This window comes from Balaenoptera physalus (genome assembly GCF_965194825.1).
Source record: "Balaenoptera physalus genome assembly, chromosome: 12".
Taxonomy (NCBI): Eukaryota; Metazoa; Chordata; class Mammalia; order Artiodactyla; family Balaenopteridae; genus Balaenoptera; species Balaenoptera physalus.
Window position 1 is genome coordinate 11,303,621 of NC_138897.1, and position 20,129 is coordinate 11,323,749.

General features: G+C 40.6%; 1 protein-coding gene across 3 annotated transcripts in view; it reads right to left on the minus strand.

Annotated features, from left to right (window-relative positions):
- CDH7 (cadherin 7) overlaps window positions 1-18,041 on the minus strand; it is a 123,108-nt gene extending 105,067 nt beyond the window's left edge. For 2 of the 3 annotated variants that reach the window (XM_082415889.1, XM_082415891.1), the window contains exons 1-2: window positions 17,879-18,041; window positions 5,667-6,072 (exon numbers count right to left, since the gene is read on the minus strand). In XM_082415889.1, coding sequence (XP_082272015.1) covers window positions 5,667-5,876 — 210 coding nt within the window. In that variant the 5' untranslated portion in view covers window positions 5,877-6,072; window positions 17,879-18,041. Of the gene's footprint in view, window positions 1-5,666; window positions 10,888-17,878 lie in introns of those variants that run through there. The other variant, XM_082415890.1, reaches the window with a different exon arrangement.
- Between the last annotated feature and the right edge of the window lie 2,088 nt (window positions 18,042-20,129).

The following is a 20,129-nucleotide window of genomic DNA, read 5'->3' on the forward strand; positions in this document are numbered from 1 at the left end:
GTATCTTGTCTTTGCACTTAAAAACTCAACATAAATACAATGTAAAAACACAACGGGTATAGACTGAATTTAATTTTTCTTTTATGATTTTTGCTTCTACCATCATCAAATGGGTAACAAGTGTGTATAAACACACACGTTAAAGAAGACAGCATTTTTAAATGATTTTGGTCAACACAGACAACAATCAGAAAATAGAGCCAATCTAAGCTATCTAGTTTGATTATAATTAGGTTTATAACTGTAAGTCCCTATCCTCCAACTTTTAGTTGTGTAGTAGCACATGTAAAGTACTTGGTAGCTAACTACAACCTTCATTTCTAACCTAAGATAACTTTGAAGAGAAAATAAGCAATATTAAACTGAATTAATGGTAGGTGTCTGCATTTTAGTGGCAAAATCTGATATATTTTATTTTCATTATGGTTTTGAAAGAACACACAAAGACTTGGGGTTGTTGATTTTATGTGGAGAAAATGCATTTACTACTTTATAGTTATACTGGAGTTTTATAAGAGCTAAAATTAGCTGCCAAAAAAATATTTCTAAGAGTCTGAACTTATTTGCATCCCACAGAGCTTATCCATGTCCAAATTCCTTTTGAAGCCACCAGGAGTTCCACATTTCTACCAGCAAAGTAACAAGAAGATAAAAACAAGGGTCTTCACAATTCACTCTGGTTATAAAAATGGGTTTCCTATGCATACACAAGGAAAACAAACTATTTGCTTTCTTCTAAGACTGGAACCAATTTCAGGTAATCTACACATTTAAGATGCTTTTGCTGGTTTTTTTCCCTCCGAAATCTATAAAATGTAAATTTTACCATGATATAAATGCTCTTCCCTAAGTACTTAATATTTGGGATTATTTTCTTTTTGTGTATCTAATATAAATTAGCCCCGTTAAGGAATCTCATTTGTAACCCAATTCTTTTAATGCAACCTCTTTTCAAGATGAAAATTTCTTTTCTGGAACACTGAACAGAGCTTTGGTGATCAGGAGACAGAGAATCTCTTGGTGAGAGATAAGGCTGAGGTGTAATTAAATGCATCAAAGATGCTCACCAACACTTTCAAGCCAGCTGAAATTGAGAGCAGAGTGAATCCTACACTGCATTCCTCTGTCTTTGATTTCGACTAGGGCAATAGGCATAAAGTCTCCCTGAATGAGGAGGGAAGAAAGGGGAGTAGCAGAAAAGGCAAGAGTGGTGTTAACAGCTAGAGAAGCAGACTGTGGAAGAGGAACGAAACACACATTTCAGTGAAAGTGATGGCCTAGAGCACAGCAAACGGCTGGCAGCCCATTACGGGGAGCAGAAATGAAAAACACTTAATACCTGGAACTGAGGCTGGGTGGATTTGTAGACAAAAATTTTTGTCAGACGGTTAGGGGATGTTAAGTGAGAAATGCCAAGGTGAGGAAAAGACTGGACTGCAAAAGTACAGTGTGATGCAATCAGATGGCTGGAAACTGCTATTTCCTATGCACTTCGAGAGCCAGGTCAGGGTGATACAAAGTCACAGGGAGAAAAGGATGGCCTCGCCACTTCATTGCCCCTGTAAAGGGACAAGAAAACAGGTACGGCAGCAATTAAGAAATACTTTTAAGGAAAGGTGCACTATTATTCTTTAAAACAGAGCTCCATACAGCATGGTGACTCTAGTTAACTATATCATACTGCACATTTGAGAAAGTTGCTAGGAGAGTGGATCTTAAAAGTTCTCAACGCAAGAAAAAAATCTGTAACTATGTAGTGACAGATGTAAATTAAGACTTATTGTGGTCATTTCTCAATTTATACAAATATCAAATCATTATGTTGTACACCTGAAAATAATATATGTCAATTATGCCTCAATAAAAAAAAAAAGAGCTCCATCAGAGTAATGACTAATGACACCTTCCTTATGTCAACACATTTAGACTCAGCAGTTTATCAGCTCGTATCACAAGAAAACGATGGGATGCTAATGATAAAGCTCAGATCCTAATCTAGACCAGAAGTCTGTGCCCTGGAGGCCTCTTGGTGAGGGTTCCAGAAGCACTCCTGGCCCTTTCCAACACACTGTTCTACTTTGGTCTTGAGTTATCACGTTAAACAAACTCAGTAAATTGGCTAAAATAATAAGGTCATAAGCCATCTTGTGACCTCTCTATCCTCAACGTCTAAAACACCAAATTTTATTTAAGTGTAGAATAATTTAACTGATCTTGTTGGGCATCAGCCATTAAAATGGTGTCCAAATTTGAGGGCTAAAAAAAAAACCTTTAGACATGATTTCTCTGCCATTTGAAGTCCTCGTGTTTAAGGACTGAACCATTTACCCACTCACCATATTTTTGCCATAGTCTTATCCTATACAAATGTAAAGACAAGCTGTATTTCCATTCACATCCAACACAGACCACTCCTCTAATAAACTGCATTAAGTTTAAAATAATGTCTACTTTCATCTGAAGGATCACAAATATAACACTGGACACAACACAATAGATTATTCACAACCCAGTTAATTTATAATTAAAAGGTAGTGAAATAAATATCATGATGTCTAGATTAACGTATGTTCCCAATATTTTTATCTCATTATTTCTCAGTAAAAAAATGAATTATGGGGCTTCCCTGGTGGCGCAGCAGTTGAGAATCTGCCTGCCAATGCAGGGGACACGGGTTCGAGCCCTGGTCTGGGAAGATCCCACATGCCACGGAGCAACTGGGCCCGTGAGCCACAACTACTGAGCCTGCGTTGTCTGGAGCCTGTGCTCCGCAACAAGAGAGGCCGCGATAGTGAGAGGCCCACGCACCGTGATGAAGAGTGGCCCCCGCTTGCCGCAACTAGAGAAGGCCCTAGCACAGAAACAAAGACCCAACATAGCAATCAATCAATCAATCAATCAATCAATCTTAAAAAAAAAAAAAAAAAAACGAATTACGGACATCATTATTCCCATTTTAAAGATGAGGAAGCTACAGTTTAGTAATATCAGGCAACTTAACCAAAATCATACAACTAGTAGGAAATGCCTGAGTCAGCAATAAAACTGAAGTCAATTTGATGCACACTGTATGTATCCATTATGTGATTAAATAAAGCCATCAAGTTTACCAAGGTCATCATTTATATTTTCCAAATTACCCAAATAGCTATGCTTTGTCAGGAAGACACCGAGTGTAGCCATCTAACCAGCATAGGTTAAATGTGCACCTGTGAAAAGTAATGATTAGGTTCCTTCTTTTCTTCCCTTGCTTCTCTGCTTATCCATTCTTCCACTCTTCATCTAGAATTTTCTGTTCTCTCAGTCTTGTAAAAACTTCTGGTCATAGCCATTACCTCCCTCAAGGTAAAAAAAAAAAAAAAAAAAAGGAAGATATATCTATTGTACATACCCAAGTGATCAAAACTGTACTGAAGTCAAAATTATTCCTATAACTCTGCCTATTCAGACCACCAACCTAAAAAAGACTCATCATCTCAAACAACCTAAAGTATTCACGGTCTCGGCCACCTTTTCTCAAGCAAATGTAAATTGCTCCTTTTAAAGCCTTTCATTTGTCTCTCTTCTCTACAAATTCTGTTTCCATCTCAAATTATTTTATTGCCCCTTTTCTGTACTTTTATCAATTAAGAGCTTTTTAAAACCTATTTCCATCCTGAACATTTTACTGTGAAGGGCAGTACTGAACTCCTCATATACAGCATTCAAGAGATAAGCACAAACTTGTTTCCTGCCACATAAAATCTGCTAAACGATTGTCTCTGATTAATTGAAAAGGAGGCACAGAATATGTGCTACCTAATCCAGGAACCACACAACTTCTCTTAGAAAAACAACAACAGCACATAGCCCAGTACCTTCACATGCATTTGGAATTTAAGTAACCTAGAGACATGCATTCATAACTTTAAACTGACTTACAGGGATTATTTCGATGTAAGCATTTTAAATTGTTACGGTGAAGGGTACAAAGTTTAAAATAAGGCGTTTTTTTTTCATTTTAAATTACATTGATTTCAAAATGTCAACCTCACCCAAGCAACTCCATTTAAAACCAAATTAATGGAAATATTTTAGTCGTGTTTAGAAAATTTGACACTTGTGCAAAAGCGTGATTTCACCTAATAACTACAGATCCTTTATGAAGTAGTTGAATTATTATAGACCTGTCCACTGAAAAAAGTTTGATGAATTTCTCAAATTTTCATTAAAAACGAATGAAATTCTGAGCTAGATTCTTTGTCACTAACATTGCATAAGGTTATTGCTTTCACTTGATTTACAAGAAAACAAGAGAGATGGAGAGATTTACTACATGTAAAGTATAAATGATGGTGCTATTGATAACAGTAGAATGGCTATGAAAAGAAATATATACATGCACCTAAAAAACAACTGTGTACATCCTTTCTTAGGGCAGAAAAATGCTATGACCAGGCTAAAAGAATTCCTAATCCACATCCCCAGAAAACTTTAATGTATTCAAATCCTTTTGTTTACAATATAGTACCAGTATTTGTACAGTATAGAGGCTTTTAAAGGAAAACAAGAATATATAAAGATTACCTTGACTTATGTAGATACCTATCAAGAAAAATAGATTTTTCACCCTTACCTAAGGTCTATTCAAATGAAATGATGACCCATGGAATAAATTGCAAAGATTCTTCCTCAATCATTCACAGTTGAAAATATACTCAGGGGTAAATTCCCCAGTTTGCTGTGCTTCACTTTATCAGGAATAGATGCATAAAACTGACAGTGAAAAGCATAAATGCAGATGTATAGATGTCTCGCCAACACACTCCGCTTAGAAACCCTCCACCAGTGCTCAGCACCAAGTTGAAAAAGCTCAGGAAATCTTCACAGACATGAAAATAATTAAACCTGCAACAGACTAGAAAGTGGGAACACAGTACCAGGATGGTCGGGGAAAGGCCACGCCCCCTGAAGCACCCTTCAGTTCAAAAGGAAACCCCTGCCCAGATACACAACCAGAAAGAAGCTGTGAAAAAAAAAATCTCCATCTGGCTACCACTTGGCCGCCAAATAAATACACCCCAAACTGCCCACTGTTGGTCTAATATCACTTCTCATGGACTTCTGTTCACGTTCATTTTTAACCAAAATGTAATTTTAAAAAGCAAATTTTAAAAATCCATTAAAACAAGACTACCACTAAGAAATGTAGGTTTGAACTGCTCGTGATTTAGAAACAATAGGCACAATAATTACACTTCACAATTTTTAACTGCAAGTATCAGAAAAGGATATGTAAGCATAAAGTTATTATGAGCATTATTCAACTAGTAACCCCCAGAAAGAAGCTCAAAAAGCAACTGGCTGTAAGAACCCACTACTCTTCATTTATTAGTGCACATTCTTGCTCTCGTTTTGGAAATGACAGCTTTACTAACACGCCACAATCATGGTAAACGAGGCATCTGTAGGATCCTCACCTGTTTTTACGAATAAAGCATCACTCCCTAAATTGTGGCTACACGGGATGAATAACACCTGGATCACAGTTTCAGTGTGGCTAATAAATGCCAAAAACCTCGCAATAGTTCGTGTTTTCCATCCCCAAAGCAAAAATCAGCAGTTCTCCATTCAACCACAGACATTCACAACAATCATTTGTGACTTCGAAAGGCCAAACGCCCTACCTTTCCTACATAGAGGGGGTCTGAACCCATGTACTCCTCCAGCACAAAGAACTGATTCCACACCCAGCTGCGCTTGGTCCGGGACCTCCCTGATTGGAAATAGGGCTTTGATCTGGACCTTGAGAGTTCTGCTTGACTCATCCCAGAAAAACACAGGAAAAGAGCTATTAGCTGCAGAAAATGGCAGAACTCCACTTTGCCCAACTTCATCTTTTTTTTTTCTTTCTTTTTCCTGTGTAAGAAAAAAACCTTGACAAGAGAAAAGGCACAGTTCCAGTTGGCTTAGTAGCTCTTGCCTCCGGCAGGGTGTCAGCTGGGAGTCCAGAGATAATAATTTGTAGAGTGTTCGGTTGGGAGAGGTCACAACTGCTGAATAACCTTCGCCAAAGAATGGTGTAATAGGTACCTATCAGAAGAAAGAGAAGCGCTGGTGTCAGAAACCGAAACACACAGTAACTTTTAATTTCCTTTCATTTACTAACTTACTCTTGATCTTCCCAATATATCATTATTTGTATCATCATTAAAATATGAATCCTAAACGTAGATAGAAAATTGCACAAACTGTTGCCATATTCATAAATGACATAAATACTGCTGATGCAGAATTATCCTGATTCCATAATACAACCTTAAAATTTTGTGGCTCTTCTAGTGCATCCTAATTTTGAGCATATGATTTAATACAAATGGAGCAACACATCGGTTAAAAAAATCATTTTAATGCTGGCGGTTATTTTTCTTTTCTATTATAGTCAGTTTCATTCGTTGGTATTAGAATATGAAAGCCAAGCAGCTCAAAGCAGGGATTTAACCAAATGGAAAGGACATATGCTGGCTTAAATCTCTTCTGTGAAACTGTAAAGAGAAATAAAGAGGTATGAGGTGCTTCAAAACCAGTTGATTGATTCTGAGTCACAGAACACCATCTGTTTTGACATGTTCTGATTTGATTGTGATCAGCTGAAAAGCTCAGTGGTTTCCAATTTCTACCCTACAAACTTATTGCCATGTGTGCTGTGTAGCATGTTCGGTTATCCTATTGCACTGCAGTTATTTGCTACTTTACAAATATTTATTGAACCTCTTGCAGCATGGCTTGTGCATAGTAGGGTCTTTCTCCATCAACACTGATGGGGTTGCATTATATTGATCATCAGAGGGCTGAGAAGACTCTCTTTGTAAGCCTGATTCATAGTTCTATGCACCCAGAAGGTGCCTTAGCAGCAGCACAGAGAAAATCTTTTACCCTAACGTCTATTTATTTCAGCTACAGAATTCTGATTATGCAAGAGATATACAATCAGTTTACAAAACCAACTTCCCAATACACCCCAAAACACAGAGGAATGAAAATGTATGACAGTGTTCACTTAAATCACTGCACTGCACGTTGGTTTATGAATTCATTTGACAACCTATAAATAAATCAACAATGGGATAATTAAGGCGAAGGTTTAACACTATTTTTTTTGAGGAAGAGGAGAAAAATAGTTTTAAGAATATGAAGCCACACGATAGCTCCCAATCATGAAGAAAATACACTATCTTTATGCCAACTTTTCCATTCTTCTACCTTCTCTCCTGTAACAGCAACGTCTGCTACTTGTGAAATGATTTGACAGTCAAATTGCTTATAGAAAATGCCATATATAGTACAAGAAAGGTGAAATGTACTAAACATGTTAAAATAGTCCACCCAACTGGAAGAAACAGGTTGCGTATACTCTGAGCTCTATTCAAATGAACATATTCCTGTTAAAGATACCTCTATAGAGCTGTGAAATTCCAAAGGACATTCCAGAATAACCCACGTAAAGCTAACTGATGTGCTCTGAGAACCCCCAGAAAGGATAAACTATTATTGGAGCATATTAACTGCAGTCTGTGCACTGAACACCATCTCCCAGAATCCAGATCTCCCCTCTGATGATCAAAAATGAATTTGGTCCATTTAGAAATCACTCTAGAAGGGCGAGTTGTTCTACCCTTAGAATTATAAGCAAGACGTAACTTGGGGTCATCGACTGATATTCCATTGGTGGCCCCTCAGTTAGGTTGGAAGTTCACTGTAGGTTGGTCTGAGCTAACCCACCTAAGAGACAAGTTACCTGTCTCAGTTTACCTGTAGTTAAAGAAGTCAAGTAAATACTTAAACTAGGAAATGTGCGCTGGTGTAGGGATTCGTCTATGATGACTGGGAACCAGGACCAAGGTACTCATGCTGAGTGGCCTTGAGCAGGAAGCACAGGGATGGGCACGGGGCCCTCTTCGCAAACCAGGCTCCTGGGGATGGGGGAGAGGTGGGTTAGGGTTGTGGTGACCCGACTGAGACCAGCACGAGAACCCTTCAGCCAAAGAACATTTCCAGTTTCACCACTCTCCTTCCTCAAGAGACCATGAAGTTTCTCATAAAAACAAGGGCATAAATGCTTTGCTCCCTAAGACAAAACGTTTTAAAATGTGATACGGCCAAATGATGTTATTTAGCCTACCTATGGATTAAGGGAACTTGACAACATTGTTTCAGTGGGAAAATGTACCCAACCTCTAAAAAACTAAATAGCAAATGAACTTTTTGGAATTCTCGACTTGGGGAGTTGTTATAATTAAACACTGGTAAAGTCTGTGGGCATATGCCTCAGATGAAGATTCAAGCTCTGTGATCTTGGACAAGATTTTTAAATTCTAAGAAGTTCCAGAGATGAATCCTCAAGCCTCCCACTTATAAAATGAAAATGTTAATAATTTGATCTAATTCATAGGATTAAATAAGCAGATCATAAAAAGCTAAGGATGGCGCCTGGAACAACTAGAAGCACTGTATATGGTGATCTTTTTTTTTTTTTTTTTTTTTGGGCCACATCGTGCAGCATGCTGGATCTTAGTTCCCCGACCAGGGATCAAACCCGTGCCACTTTCAGTGGAAGCACAGAGTCTTAACCACTGGACCACCAGGAAAGTCTCTGACTTTTTAAGTTTGAAACTAGTTATGTTAAAATTAAAGTTAGTCTGTGAAGTGATGTTAGTTTTCATTTTAATGTAATCTATAGTAAAATGTTTCAAAAAATTCTTAACACTGAATGAAAACATTCTTGATAGTTCTGGTCTGTTCCAGAGAACTAGGTAGATCGTAAAACAAAGCATCTAGATGGATACAAACAATGGCAACAAAAAACTTTCTTAAAACAAGAATGCAATATTTTCTTTCCTAAAGCCATGTCCTCTGTTATTATTATAAATCAAAGATTGGTATCAGTATTGGAGAACTCTATTTGAGTTCACTCAGGATGTTCACTGATAAGAAATATAATCTGGACTGGGAATAGGGTCACCAGACCCTCCATCATTTGCTGTAATGATCTTGGATCCCTCCGGGATTTCATGTTCCACATTTGCAACATGTGGGAGCTCAACTATATTATCTTATAAAGTCTGTTTGTTACAGGTCTTAATTATACAGAATTGTTTTTGTTGCCTTTTCTTTTTCAGTTGTGAAAAAGTACACATTGTTAATAATTAAAGGGTAGAGAGATTAAAGAAAGCCAGAGGAATGTAAAAGAAGCATTTTGTGTATTTATGAAACTTAGCATGAATTTTAATGAGAGATGCTTTAAATTACTCTTCTTGCCTCCTGATTATTTCTCTTCCATACAAGATTGTGGCGTTATGGAACTAGCTAGAACATATAAAAGAACGGAGTGATAGAAAATGCAGGGGACACAGGTTCAAGCCCTGGTCTGGGAAGATCCCACATGCCGCGGAGCAACTAAGCCCGTGCACCACAGCTACTGAGCCTGCGCTCTAGAGGCCACGAGCCACAACTATTGAGCCCACGTGCCACAACTACTGAAGCCCATGCGCCTAGAGCCCGTGCTCCGCAACAAGAGAAGCCACCCAGTGAGAAGCCTGCTCACCGCAACGAAGAGTAGCCCCCGTTCGCCGCAACTAGAGAAAAGCCCGCGCACAGCAACAAAAAGCCAACACAGCCAAAAATAGAAATAAATAAATTTAAAAAGAAAAAGAAAGAAAATGCCATGGGTTACTTGAGTCACTGAGATGATAATATCTGCAAAGGAAAGATGCCTGAGACTTCTGTACCTTCTTACTTAAATCAGGGCTTTTAAAAGCAGTTAGAATTAATATAAACCTTGATGAACAGGGATGTTCGCCCCATCTTTGGATCCAAGTATCTCGAACAGAAGTCGGCATTGTAATTGACATTCAGAAAATATTTACAGAATGTTTCTTTTCATTATAATCACCCTCATTTTTTAATATGAAAACTTAACCATATAATAAGTCAATATATAAACTTCTTGGTTACTCTACCATGTTTATAAGTCACAATCACTTTGAGAACAATTCCATTATATTTCTCTGCAGGATTTGAAGTATTTGCCAGGCTCCTGAGGCAAATTTCCTTTACCTTTCTTGAAGGTCTACACGAGTGTACAAGGATACTTTAACTGGCTTTGTGTACATCATTGGAGGATGGAATTCTCTTTCATGAGGCAGATAAATGCCTCTAGAATACCCTTTGTGCAGTGTGCTTATAAAATCAGAAAATCATGCGTGAATGAGTGTGACCTGAGTAGGGAGTTTCATAAGATGCACATCAACATTTTTGGTAGCTACGAACTCTGCCAGGAACATACACCTGATAACAGCAGGGGGAAGCTGTGTGGTCAAGGGTCAGGTGTCCCCAAATCCTTGCCTTGCTTTCTGGTCAGATCTAGTTTTCAAGGTAAAAGCCAGTACAGCAGTTCAACCCAGCTCATCCTGGCCAGGTTAGGATATCATGAAAGAAATGAAGGGCCCTGAAGCATCATGAAAAACCTTCAGTTATTTGTGGTCATCAACAGAAATAATCAAGACTTGAACTTGAGATTTCCTGTCGCGTAACCTCACCAAATAGGCTTCCCATCTTCACACAAATGTCAACATGTCTAAAGGCACCACAATAACATTTTTTCCACATAAGTGAAAAAAACACCCAACGAATCACAACTGTTGACTTTTTTCGCAACAGGTTAAACATGGCCTCACGAATCTGTGCCCCAAAGCAGAAACCTGCACCCTTCCTTCTCAGACTTCCACATTGTTCATCTTCTCCCTTTCTTCCGCCTCCTCTCCTACCTGAGTTTCATATATAGGCGTTAACCAGGGGAAAGTCACATCAGAAGCCAGCAGAGACCTCTGGGCCCAAGCTGTGTCATGTCTCCTGTGGGAAAGCTTAGGAGAGTGGCCCTCTGGAGGTCGCAATTGCTGACCTGGTCACTATTACCAGCTCACAAAAAAAAAAGACGGTGCAGAAAAATAATGTGTTGGTATACAGTTAAGTAACTTCTACAGATCTGTGTCAACTTCTGGACAGTTACAAGTGGGTACCATTATAACTTTGAGGACAAAAACAACAAGAATAGGTTATATCTGAGGAGAGAAGAACTGAACAGAGGCCAATCACAGATGTTTGAAAGAACACCGGTGACCGCTTCAGGACTGGTGATTAATCTAAAATCTAAAAAAATCTGGGTTAGATTTAAAACTATTTTTTTTTTGCTGTGATATTTTAAAGCTAAAATTTACAACTTTAAATATGTATAACATTAGTTAGTTTTTTGTTTTTTTGCTAAACCAAAAATACATGAAAATCACCAAAAGTAATACTGTGATCAAGGCGCAAGAGGGAGGGGATATGGGGATATATGTATACGCATAGCTGATTCACTTTGTTACACGTTAGAAACACACCATTGTAAAGCAATTATACTCCAATAAAGACGTTAAAAAACCCAGGCGATAATAGTACTACAGATACGTAATGGGATTGTTTGTGACAGATAAAAGAGTTAATATACATTAAAAAAAATACTGTGATCAGCACAAAACACCTTAGTCGGAAGAATGCAAAAGGAAACCTCACAAAGAAAATCTTCAACAGATTGGAGCAAAAAGGAAAAAAAAAAGAGAGGGGTGAGAATCAATCAAGCAGTATTTACTAAATCAACGTAATTTGTCGACCTGAAGTCACTTTATCATGCTACCTTTTTGTTCCAATTATTTTTGTTCAACTAAGTGGCAAAGAATTATTTCCAAGTAGATAGTTTATTATTCATTTAACCTTAATAGCTAATACCATTTTACCCAAACGGATTCATTATTATAAAATTTTCTTGGATTTTCTGCTCCACTTAACACCTCTGTGAAACTACTTTCAAAAATCAGATCAAGTGACCATCATGCTCTTAATCAAATGTTTGTTCAGAGTGAAAAACAGTGACTAAAAATCCCTTAATAACAAAAAAATGTGTTTTTATGCATCAGCATACCAACTGTTAATCAGCAAAAGGGCAAATCTTCCAGAGCCTGTTCCATCTAAATTAAAGGCAACATGCTAAAAACATGACAAGTAGCCTAAACTGTATCCTGTTCAGCCACTCACATTAATATATAACCATAAGAGTAGCACAAGCACATGACTAATTACCAACTAATTTATACTTGCTAAACTGCTTTTTTAAAAGGCACACAGAGCTATCTGCCTTCTAGAATTAATTTGAGCTATAAAATATGACTATCAATTATATTAAAAGGAAACATATTACTACTTTAGGTTTTGCAGCACTTAGTCAAACTGGAAGTGTTCTTTGCAGTCCAATATAAATAAAGAGTGGCTTACCTAAGTTAAGGACTTCATACCATCAATTTCTCTAAATTTCAGGCAAGGAACAGAGGCTCAAGCTCTGCATGTCTGGAGTTGCATCAGACACAAGTCTTCTGAAACCATTCTGAAATATACTTAACTGCATCCCATGCTAACACATAGTTTACTACCTACTGGTAATCTAAAGACGATTGGAAGACATCCTACCTCTCGGTTAAAAACGGGTCTAGTTCACAGTTATGTGGAACACGACAGTCTCAAAATAAATTCGGTAATTTGCACTTGCTATGAAAACAATTGTAAGAATGACATTTGAGGACTGCCAGTGAAACAACCCACGAGAATCAGAAAAATCCACAATGGATAACTGCCAAACATCTCTAGAACATAACTGTTATTCCCCTGGATGTTTTGCTCGCTGGTCTATAAAACGTAGTACAAGAAATCACAGTGGATAACAATAACAAAATGGAAAACAAAATCTTGCTGTGGGCCTGTTGGGAGGAAACCGTCATTTCCAAGTCTGCTTCAAAGTTGAACTACATTTTGACAAGCAACATATTTTTAATGAATCCTTATGAAGAGTGAACAACATGCATGTTTAAAAGTGGAAATGACACCACTGCACAGCAGTGGTCAGAGGGCACTATGACGACATCACCACGGCTTTAAGAACAACCTTCTATAAACTAGTTCTTTTGTATAGTCTGGCAAAGGCAGCCTGTTCTTTTGGGGATACTCCTTGGCTATTTAATGGCATTATTTAAATTCAACAGAGAGACTGCCTCCTGATTTAATGTCTTCATTAAAGACCTTCATTTGCCCTTACCGTCCCCAGGACAGCAGCCACCTGTCACCACCGAGGTCCTCACTGTGAGTTATCTCTATACACAAAGTTAGAGTAGTCTGCTTTGTAAAAAGGATAAATACTTGTTCATTGTTATTTTTGCTTATTTTTAAAGCAGACCCACTTAACACATTTTGGGGAATGCAAAGGGGGAAAATGATCTGTTCTAATCTCCCATTCATGAATGAGCAGATGCCATGAGGTTACAACAGAGAGAAAGGAATCCAGGACAAGGAGCATTTCAAGAGCTATGGCCACACTTTAGCTGCAACTGTCACACACAAACAGAGCGCTTTTAGAGATGATGTCTATGGGATGGAGAGAGAGCGCGTCACTTTAGTGCTGAAGAAAAGTAATCGCTTGGTTCTTCTGAGTGTTCATGTTGTGTGTGGGGGAGGGGGAAAGGAAGGAAGGAAGGAAGGAAGAAAGGGAGGGAGGGAGGGAGGAAGGAAGGAAGGAAGGAAGAAGTCCCTAAACCCACTGCTCCTGATGTTTGAAGATTCCTCAAGTGGTGAGACCACAAAACTGGAATGGGCATTAGAAAAACCTAAGGCAGTCTTTTCTTTCTTGACTAACAAAACCAAAGTCTACAGAATCCTAGTGAAATGCCCAAGGTCACACAGCTGGTTACTGATAGGACTGGGCATGACTGGGATTGCAAAGATCATTTAAGGTGTTTGTTAAATATTTCTCATTCTGATAATGAAGATCTTTCTAATTTATTACCTTTAGAATTTATCAACTTCTCCAAAAGCCAAGAAAGGTAGATTCGATCTTACTCAAATTTCTGAAATAACCATGAGTTTGAATTTTCAAAGTAGGAGACCATCAGGTTCCATCTAGAAGGGTCAGGACAGAGTAAGAATAAGAGGGGGAAAGGAATCTCTTGCTCAGGATTGTATGTTTCTATGTTACAGAAAATGGAGAGTGAGCAGTACCCAACTTTAAACGTGACTTTTCCCTTCTAAACAACTCTGGCGATCAATAATAATAATAACAACTTCCTACTACGCTGTAACACTATGGGAGTTAAGTATCTCCAGTGAAATTTGAATAATAGTCCATTGACTGTTTTAGAAACAGGGTACCAACTCAGGAAAATATCTTAGGATATAAGAATGTATACTGTACTAACTGAATTGTTATTTAGTTGTTGCTATAAATCCTATATTTGGAGATGCTTCTCTGTTCCTAATGTACCCATTAGGATCATTCTAGATTTAATATTGCCATCTCCAGCTTTTACTATAGAAATATACTATCATTTGTTTCATCTCTATACCATTTAAAGTTTAGCATTAACTTCAATAATTTTAATGCTGATGAAACAGCCCTCTTCTTTTGTACTTAAAAGGTATAATTCTTTACATTTTAATTAGTGAGGCTGGGGACCCTCTGTGATATGTCACTTTTCACGTAAAGAAACTGTGATCAAACCCATTAGCTCCCTGGGCCAGATAACATTACAACCACAGACCACAACCTCCTGCGGTTAACTGGCCTGAATATTCAGGCAGGGGTCCTGGAAATGAATCACATAGCCCCGCAGTTTGCATCTGCTTATCAGACAGGGAATGAAAACTTCTCTAAGTGGATTACAGAATCAATTTCAACTAGGCACAAATAACCTCTGCTGTGGGTGAAAGGAATGAAAAAGAATGAGGAACAATAGTTTACAATTAACTAGAAGAAGCCTATGTAAATTAAAAAGAAAGTGACAAAGCACAGTCCTTCTGAGCTATTTATAGAATATCTAAATGGTAAAATTATATTTAAAGGGCTTGTTTCTTTGTACTTTTACAACATATCTCAGCCGGATCCATTTTCACTCTTAATTTACCATTGCATTTACACTCAGCCAGGTAAGATTTACGTAACTTCAATAAAAGGCATCGCGTTTCAGTAAACATTTAGCAAAACAGCCAAAAAAAAAATCTACCAGAATGAAAATCTAGAGTATAATCTGAAATGAACGTAAGGACATGCATGTCTGCATATTCGTTTGCACTGATAATTTTGTCAGTGAGGAGTCTTGCAGAACAAGGGGTAAATGTTTGCAGGGGTATCTTTCTGCAGAACCAGCAAATTCCCAGAGGAGGCACTCAAGTGCTGCCGGTTACAGCTAGATCTGCTCTGCTTGTCAGAGGCTGAGGAGATGGTCACACACAGGACGCTGATCACACGCCTTCCTTGTCCTCAGCTCCCCTTTATCACCCAATTTAGAAGCAAGTGAGTCCTTCCTGCTAAGGAGAGAAGCTCCCATCACTATCCCTTTGCAATTAACGAAGGTGCCTCAGTTATTTTAGAAGTTTCTGATACTCCCAATTTAAGAGAAAGCTTTGAAGCCTCCCAATCAAGTAACAAACCTTTTTGCGTGTGAGAGAGAACCATGATGTGATACGAACTACTAAGGCAATAAATGCAAAACCTTATAAAATCGAAGGAAGTGGGAATCACTGAGGCATAAAAATTCATACACTGAACAATTTATGGTACTTTACAAAAGACTTCTAAAAGATTTGAGAGAGAAAGTATTGGGCTTGACACAAAGATGTATTCACTTCCTCACATCAGTATACATTCTGAGAAGTTTCTATCAGCTTTGCCCTAAAAAAAAAAAAAAACTAAAATGCTGAATGATAGGGAGACCAATAAAGAAATCACGTCTTAGGAGACACAGTGGGTGGATTTTTAGATCTAGGAAGGCTGACCAGTGGCCGACTCAGGATGCTTCCCATCCTCTCGCCTTCACTGGATACTGAAAACTAGAGTCAGTTCAAGGGTAAACTGCAGTAATACAGATGCTTTACAATTACCCTTTTATAAGAAAGGGAAAAGCTCTGTGCTATTAAATCAATAAAAGTGGACTTAAGGAGAGTTGTGAGCCTGTCAGCTGATTGTTAACACAATTCTAATGACCTATTGCAGCCCTTAATCACAATATCTCACATTGTAAGTGCACAAATGCCCTTTTATTAAGGCTGCAAACCTTAATGACTTTTAGCAGGGTGATGGTCTGCACTGGTGATTGTTTTTTCTTTCCACAGACAGGCTTTCACAGCTAGCTTTACCAGATAAGACTATTAAGGTTGGTTGCTTTGCTTCTGCCACTCTACTCCACATTAAACACTAGCATAAAAAAAAAAACAAAAAACAAAAAAAACCCACTAGCATATAAGCCACTTATATGCTAGTTTATAAGCCATGTAAACTTCCACAAAGTTGCCAGTTTGACTACCTGCCTCAATTCTTTTGCACTTTAATTCATACTGTCCCAAATAGCCCCAAAATGAAGAAAATGATTCTTAATATATTGCCTTTTACATATAGTAACAAGAAAACAGCTTCTGTAAACAAAATCTAACCAGTTCTTCCGAAAAGAAGTAAATTTGGTGAGTTACTGAAAGGTTTCCAATGCAATTACTTTCTTCCTCAGTTCTTGACTACCAGCTTGTCTTTATAAAGACACACTTAAAACTATTTAGATGTTGCTGGCAGTGTATCAATGCAAACTTTCCTTTAAAAAAAAAAAAAGGCTACTACTGCCCCTGAACTCTTAAATACACATTTTCTGTGCTGTTAACCTGATTTTTTTAAATGCATACTTGTCACATAGCTCAAGCCATATATTCACATGTTACTTACATTTTCTTCTATTTTTTCCGATAAAGTTTTGTCTACTTTTGTGTGAAAAATAATCTGAATACCTGCCTGGTTACAGGAATTATGAAGGCGAGTCTTAAAGATGTTTCACTTAAAAAGTGATCCAATAAAGAGAAGATATTTCTTGCAAGGTAAAAGGCGTTTTAAGTATATTCGTGGTTCAATTTTCAGATCTCCAGTGAGACACCCAATCCTTAATGGTTTCTTCACACGTTCCCATCTTCCCACTGCTGGGTGAATTCAGTGCCAATCTCTACTCACCTGAACTGTATCTAAGAAATCCGTAAGATTAACGATCTAAAACGTGAAGCCAATAAAGACAATAGGTCCTTCCTCGTGCATCCACGCTGGGAGGCTGAATACCCGCAACCAGCCGTGGACCAGGTGTGCCCACGAAGAAGTCCACCAAGCATTCAGAGAAGCAGGGCGCCCTTTGAACGACGCACGCCTTGGGTATAGCCGGGCGGAGGGGAGGCAGGATGCCTAGTAGAGGCCAGCCCTGCGGATGCCCGGCAGCAGCAGAATACTAATTACAGGAAAAAGCAAAGCACCCTTAGATGAGCTCCACCTTTCCGAAAGGTGCACGGAGTCTACGCAGATGGTCAGCTGGACTCCCGCACGCTCAGACACACACCCCTTTGCAGTCTCAGACCGCGGCAGAAGCTGGACGCCCCGCCAGCGCGGAGTTTTGCCCCTATCCATCCCAGGTCAAAGGAGGGTCCCTCGTGCTCCTCTTTGAGGAGAGCGGACCAGATTGCGTGCACCGCTTCACCTGGAGAACGCTGCGATCTGCTCTCTCCCTCAACTCGCCAACCCGCGTTGCACCTGGTGTCCGTCAGCACCGGCTTTCCGGGCCCCGCGCCCTGCCCGGCGGAGCCGCAGCTCAGGGCCACCGAGCAGTAACTTGGGGACGCCAGGGAAACTCCACACGGATCCCCACGCCCGCCTCCCGCCCGCCGTGGAGTCCCGCTTCCCCAAGCGCACGGCGAGGGCGCGCTTCTGCGCGGCGGCGCCTTCCCCGGCCCCCCAACTCACCTGGGGGCTCGCTGCCCTCTCCGCGGCGTCCGGCGCCAGCCACCCGGGCGTTGGCATCCGAAAGGGCGCGCGCTCAGCAGCCGGGCGCCCGCGGGTGCCTCGGGACCCAGTGCGCGCAGCTGGGCGCACGGGGCGGACCCGCGGCGCCCGCTCGGCACCCGCTGCGGCCGGCCCGGTGCGGGCGCCTGTTCCAATCACAGCCCTCCGCGCGGGGCGCGGGGCGCAGGATGCGGGGTCCCTGTCCCGGCCCCGAGCGGCTCAGACGCCAGGTCCGGAGCGAGCGGGCGCGCGCGCGTCCGGAGAGAGGGCGAGAGGGCGAGTGGGCGGGCGCAGGAGAGGAGGAGAGGGCGCGCCGGGGCCGGGCCAGGTGGGCGGGAGCGGAGGAGGAGCGGCTGGTCGGCGGCGGGCGCCTGCAGACAGCGCCGTGCGTGGCGGGACCCGCGAGCTGCTGAGACTCCGGCACCTCCCGGAGCCCGAGCGAGGGCTCTCTGCAAGGAAGCCGCTCCGCCGCCGCGCGCGCACTCTCGCGCGCGCACCCCCGCGCTCCACTCCTCCGCCGCCCTCCTGACGGCTCGGTGCCGACCGAGTCCTTCGCGGCAAAATCCAGAGGAGCGGTGAAAGTAGGAGGGGCAGCAGCCCAGCCATCTCTCGGCGACGTATTTGCATCGGCAGCGCGGAGCTGGAGGAGAGTTTTGGGAATTTTTTCCAGCGACCTCCCCTCCCCCCCCAAACCTGTCGCGGAAGCCGTGATCAATTGAGCTCCTGAGGCATGAAGGCAAAGTCATAAAACTAATCAGAACTTAGTTTTCTTGCCTGATAGTTTTGCCCTTTCAATCTCCTCGGACTACCCTAGTTCTACTTTCTCTACTTGCAGACAATTTCCTCCCCTGCTGGGCTCTCTAATGCAAAAGTTCCGAGGCGTGTGATTTACGCGCAGGGTGGGAGAGAGGACCCTTGCGAGGTGGGGAAGGGGCTCTGGTCTTTTTTTTAGCACGCGCCACAGCCAGTAGAGTTGAGCACGCTTCGTTTTCCTTTGCTCTGGTGCTTGATTCAGCCTGATGACGAGATGGATGTTCTGTCGTAGGGGTTAGGAAGGTTGAATAGATCATTTCCAAGCGCATTCGTTTTCATTTTTCTCATTCTGTCAGTGGAACTTGCCCTGCGTCTCTCATCCATCCTTAACAGTGATTCTCCAGATACCGGTCATGTGGGCATAGGCTCGTCCGTGTAGGCACCTCTGCTTTCTTGCTCACTCGGGCACACCTGCCCTCCCCCCAATTCAGCTCCTCCTGTCCATTTAACTTGCATTTTCCCTCAAATCTAGTTAGTATTTAAAATTGAATTCTATGCTAATAATTCTAACAGCAAACCTTTTTAAAGCTTCTATTCATTTCCAGACACCACGCATGCTATGCTATTTACTTACAGTTGCTTCATTTTAAAAGTTACATCTCCAGCCCCAAACCTCTCCAGCTCCAGGTCTGCTTGGATGGCCATTTCACGGTCCATTTCCATTCAACTGTCAGCCATCACCCAAACTCGGTACGTTTAGAACAGACCTCTATCTCTGCATAGGTACCGCCTTGGATTTCCCAGTATGTATTTCTCCTTCATCACCATCATCATTCTCCAGGTAGCCAGACATTAAACCTTGGCTTCATCTTTAAGGACTTTGACAGGATTTTCTCTGTGAAAATCCTCAATTATTCCAGCTAATATTACACAGTCTAGAACTTTACATTTTTCTGGTGGCCTTACATACATTTGTCTTCCTTCGCCTAATGAATTTGCTTCTGGGATGGGACCTATCCTTATAACTGTTCTGGACCAAATGCTTCAGGAAGGCAAAGATTGATATTCAGTATGATTAACACACAGCACATGTTCAACCCGTAGCAAATATTTGTTGAATACAGAAGTGAATGTTTGTATCCCATCCAGCATTAACCCAAATCTGAGCCCACTGACCTGTCTGTAACCAGTTCGTTGACTGCCTGGATCTTTCATCTATAAGAGATGGTGTGTAATCAGGAATCAGGTACTGTACCATATTTATTTATTATCTTGTTTTAATCAATGGCCACCACATAAGAAAGGGAAAAAATTGGAGACCTTTTTTTAAAATGATATTTTGGTCATACTGTTTCTAAAATTGTCCTCAATTTTTTATTTTCTTGTGCCTCTGCATAAATATTGATCACCAGTTTGGGCTTCCATCCTGAACCAGATGTTTCCATGCTACTTGCCTTCC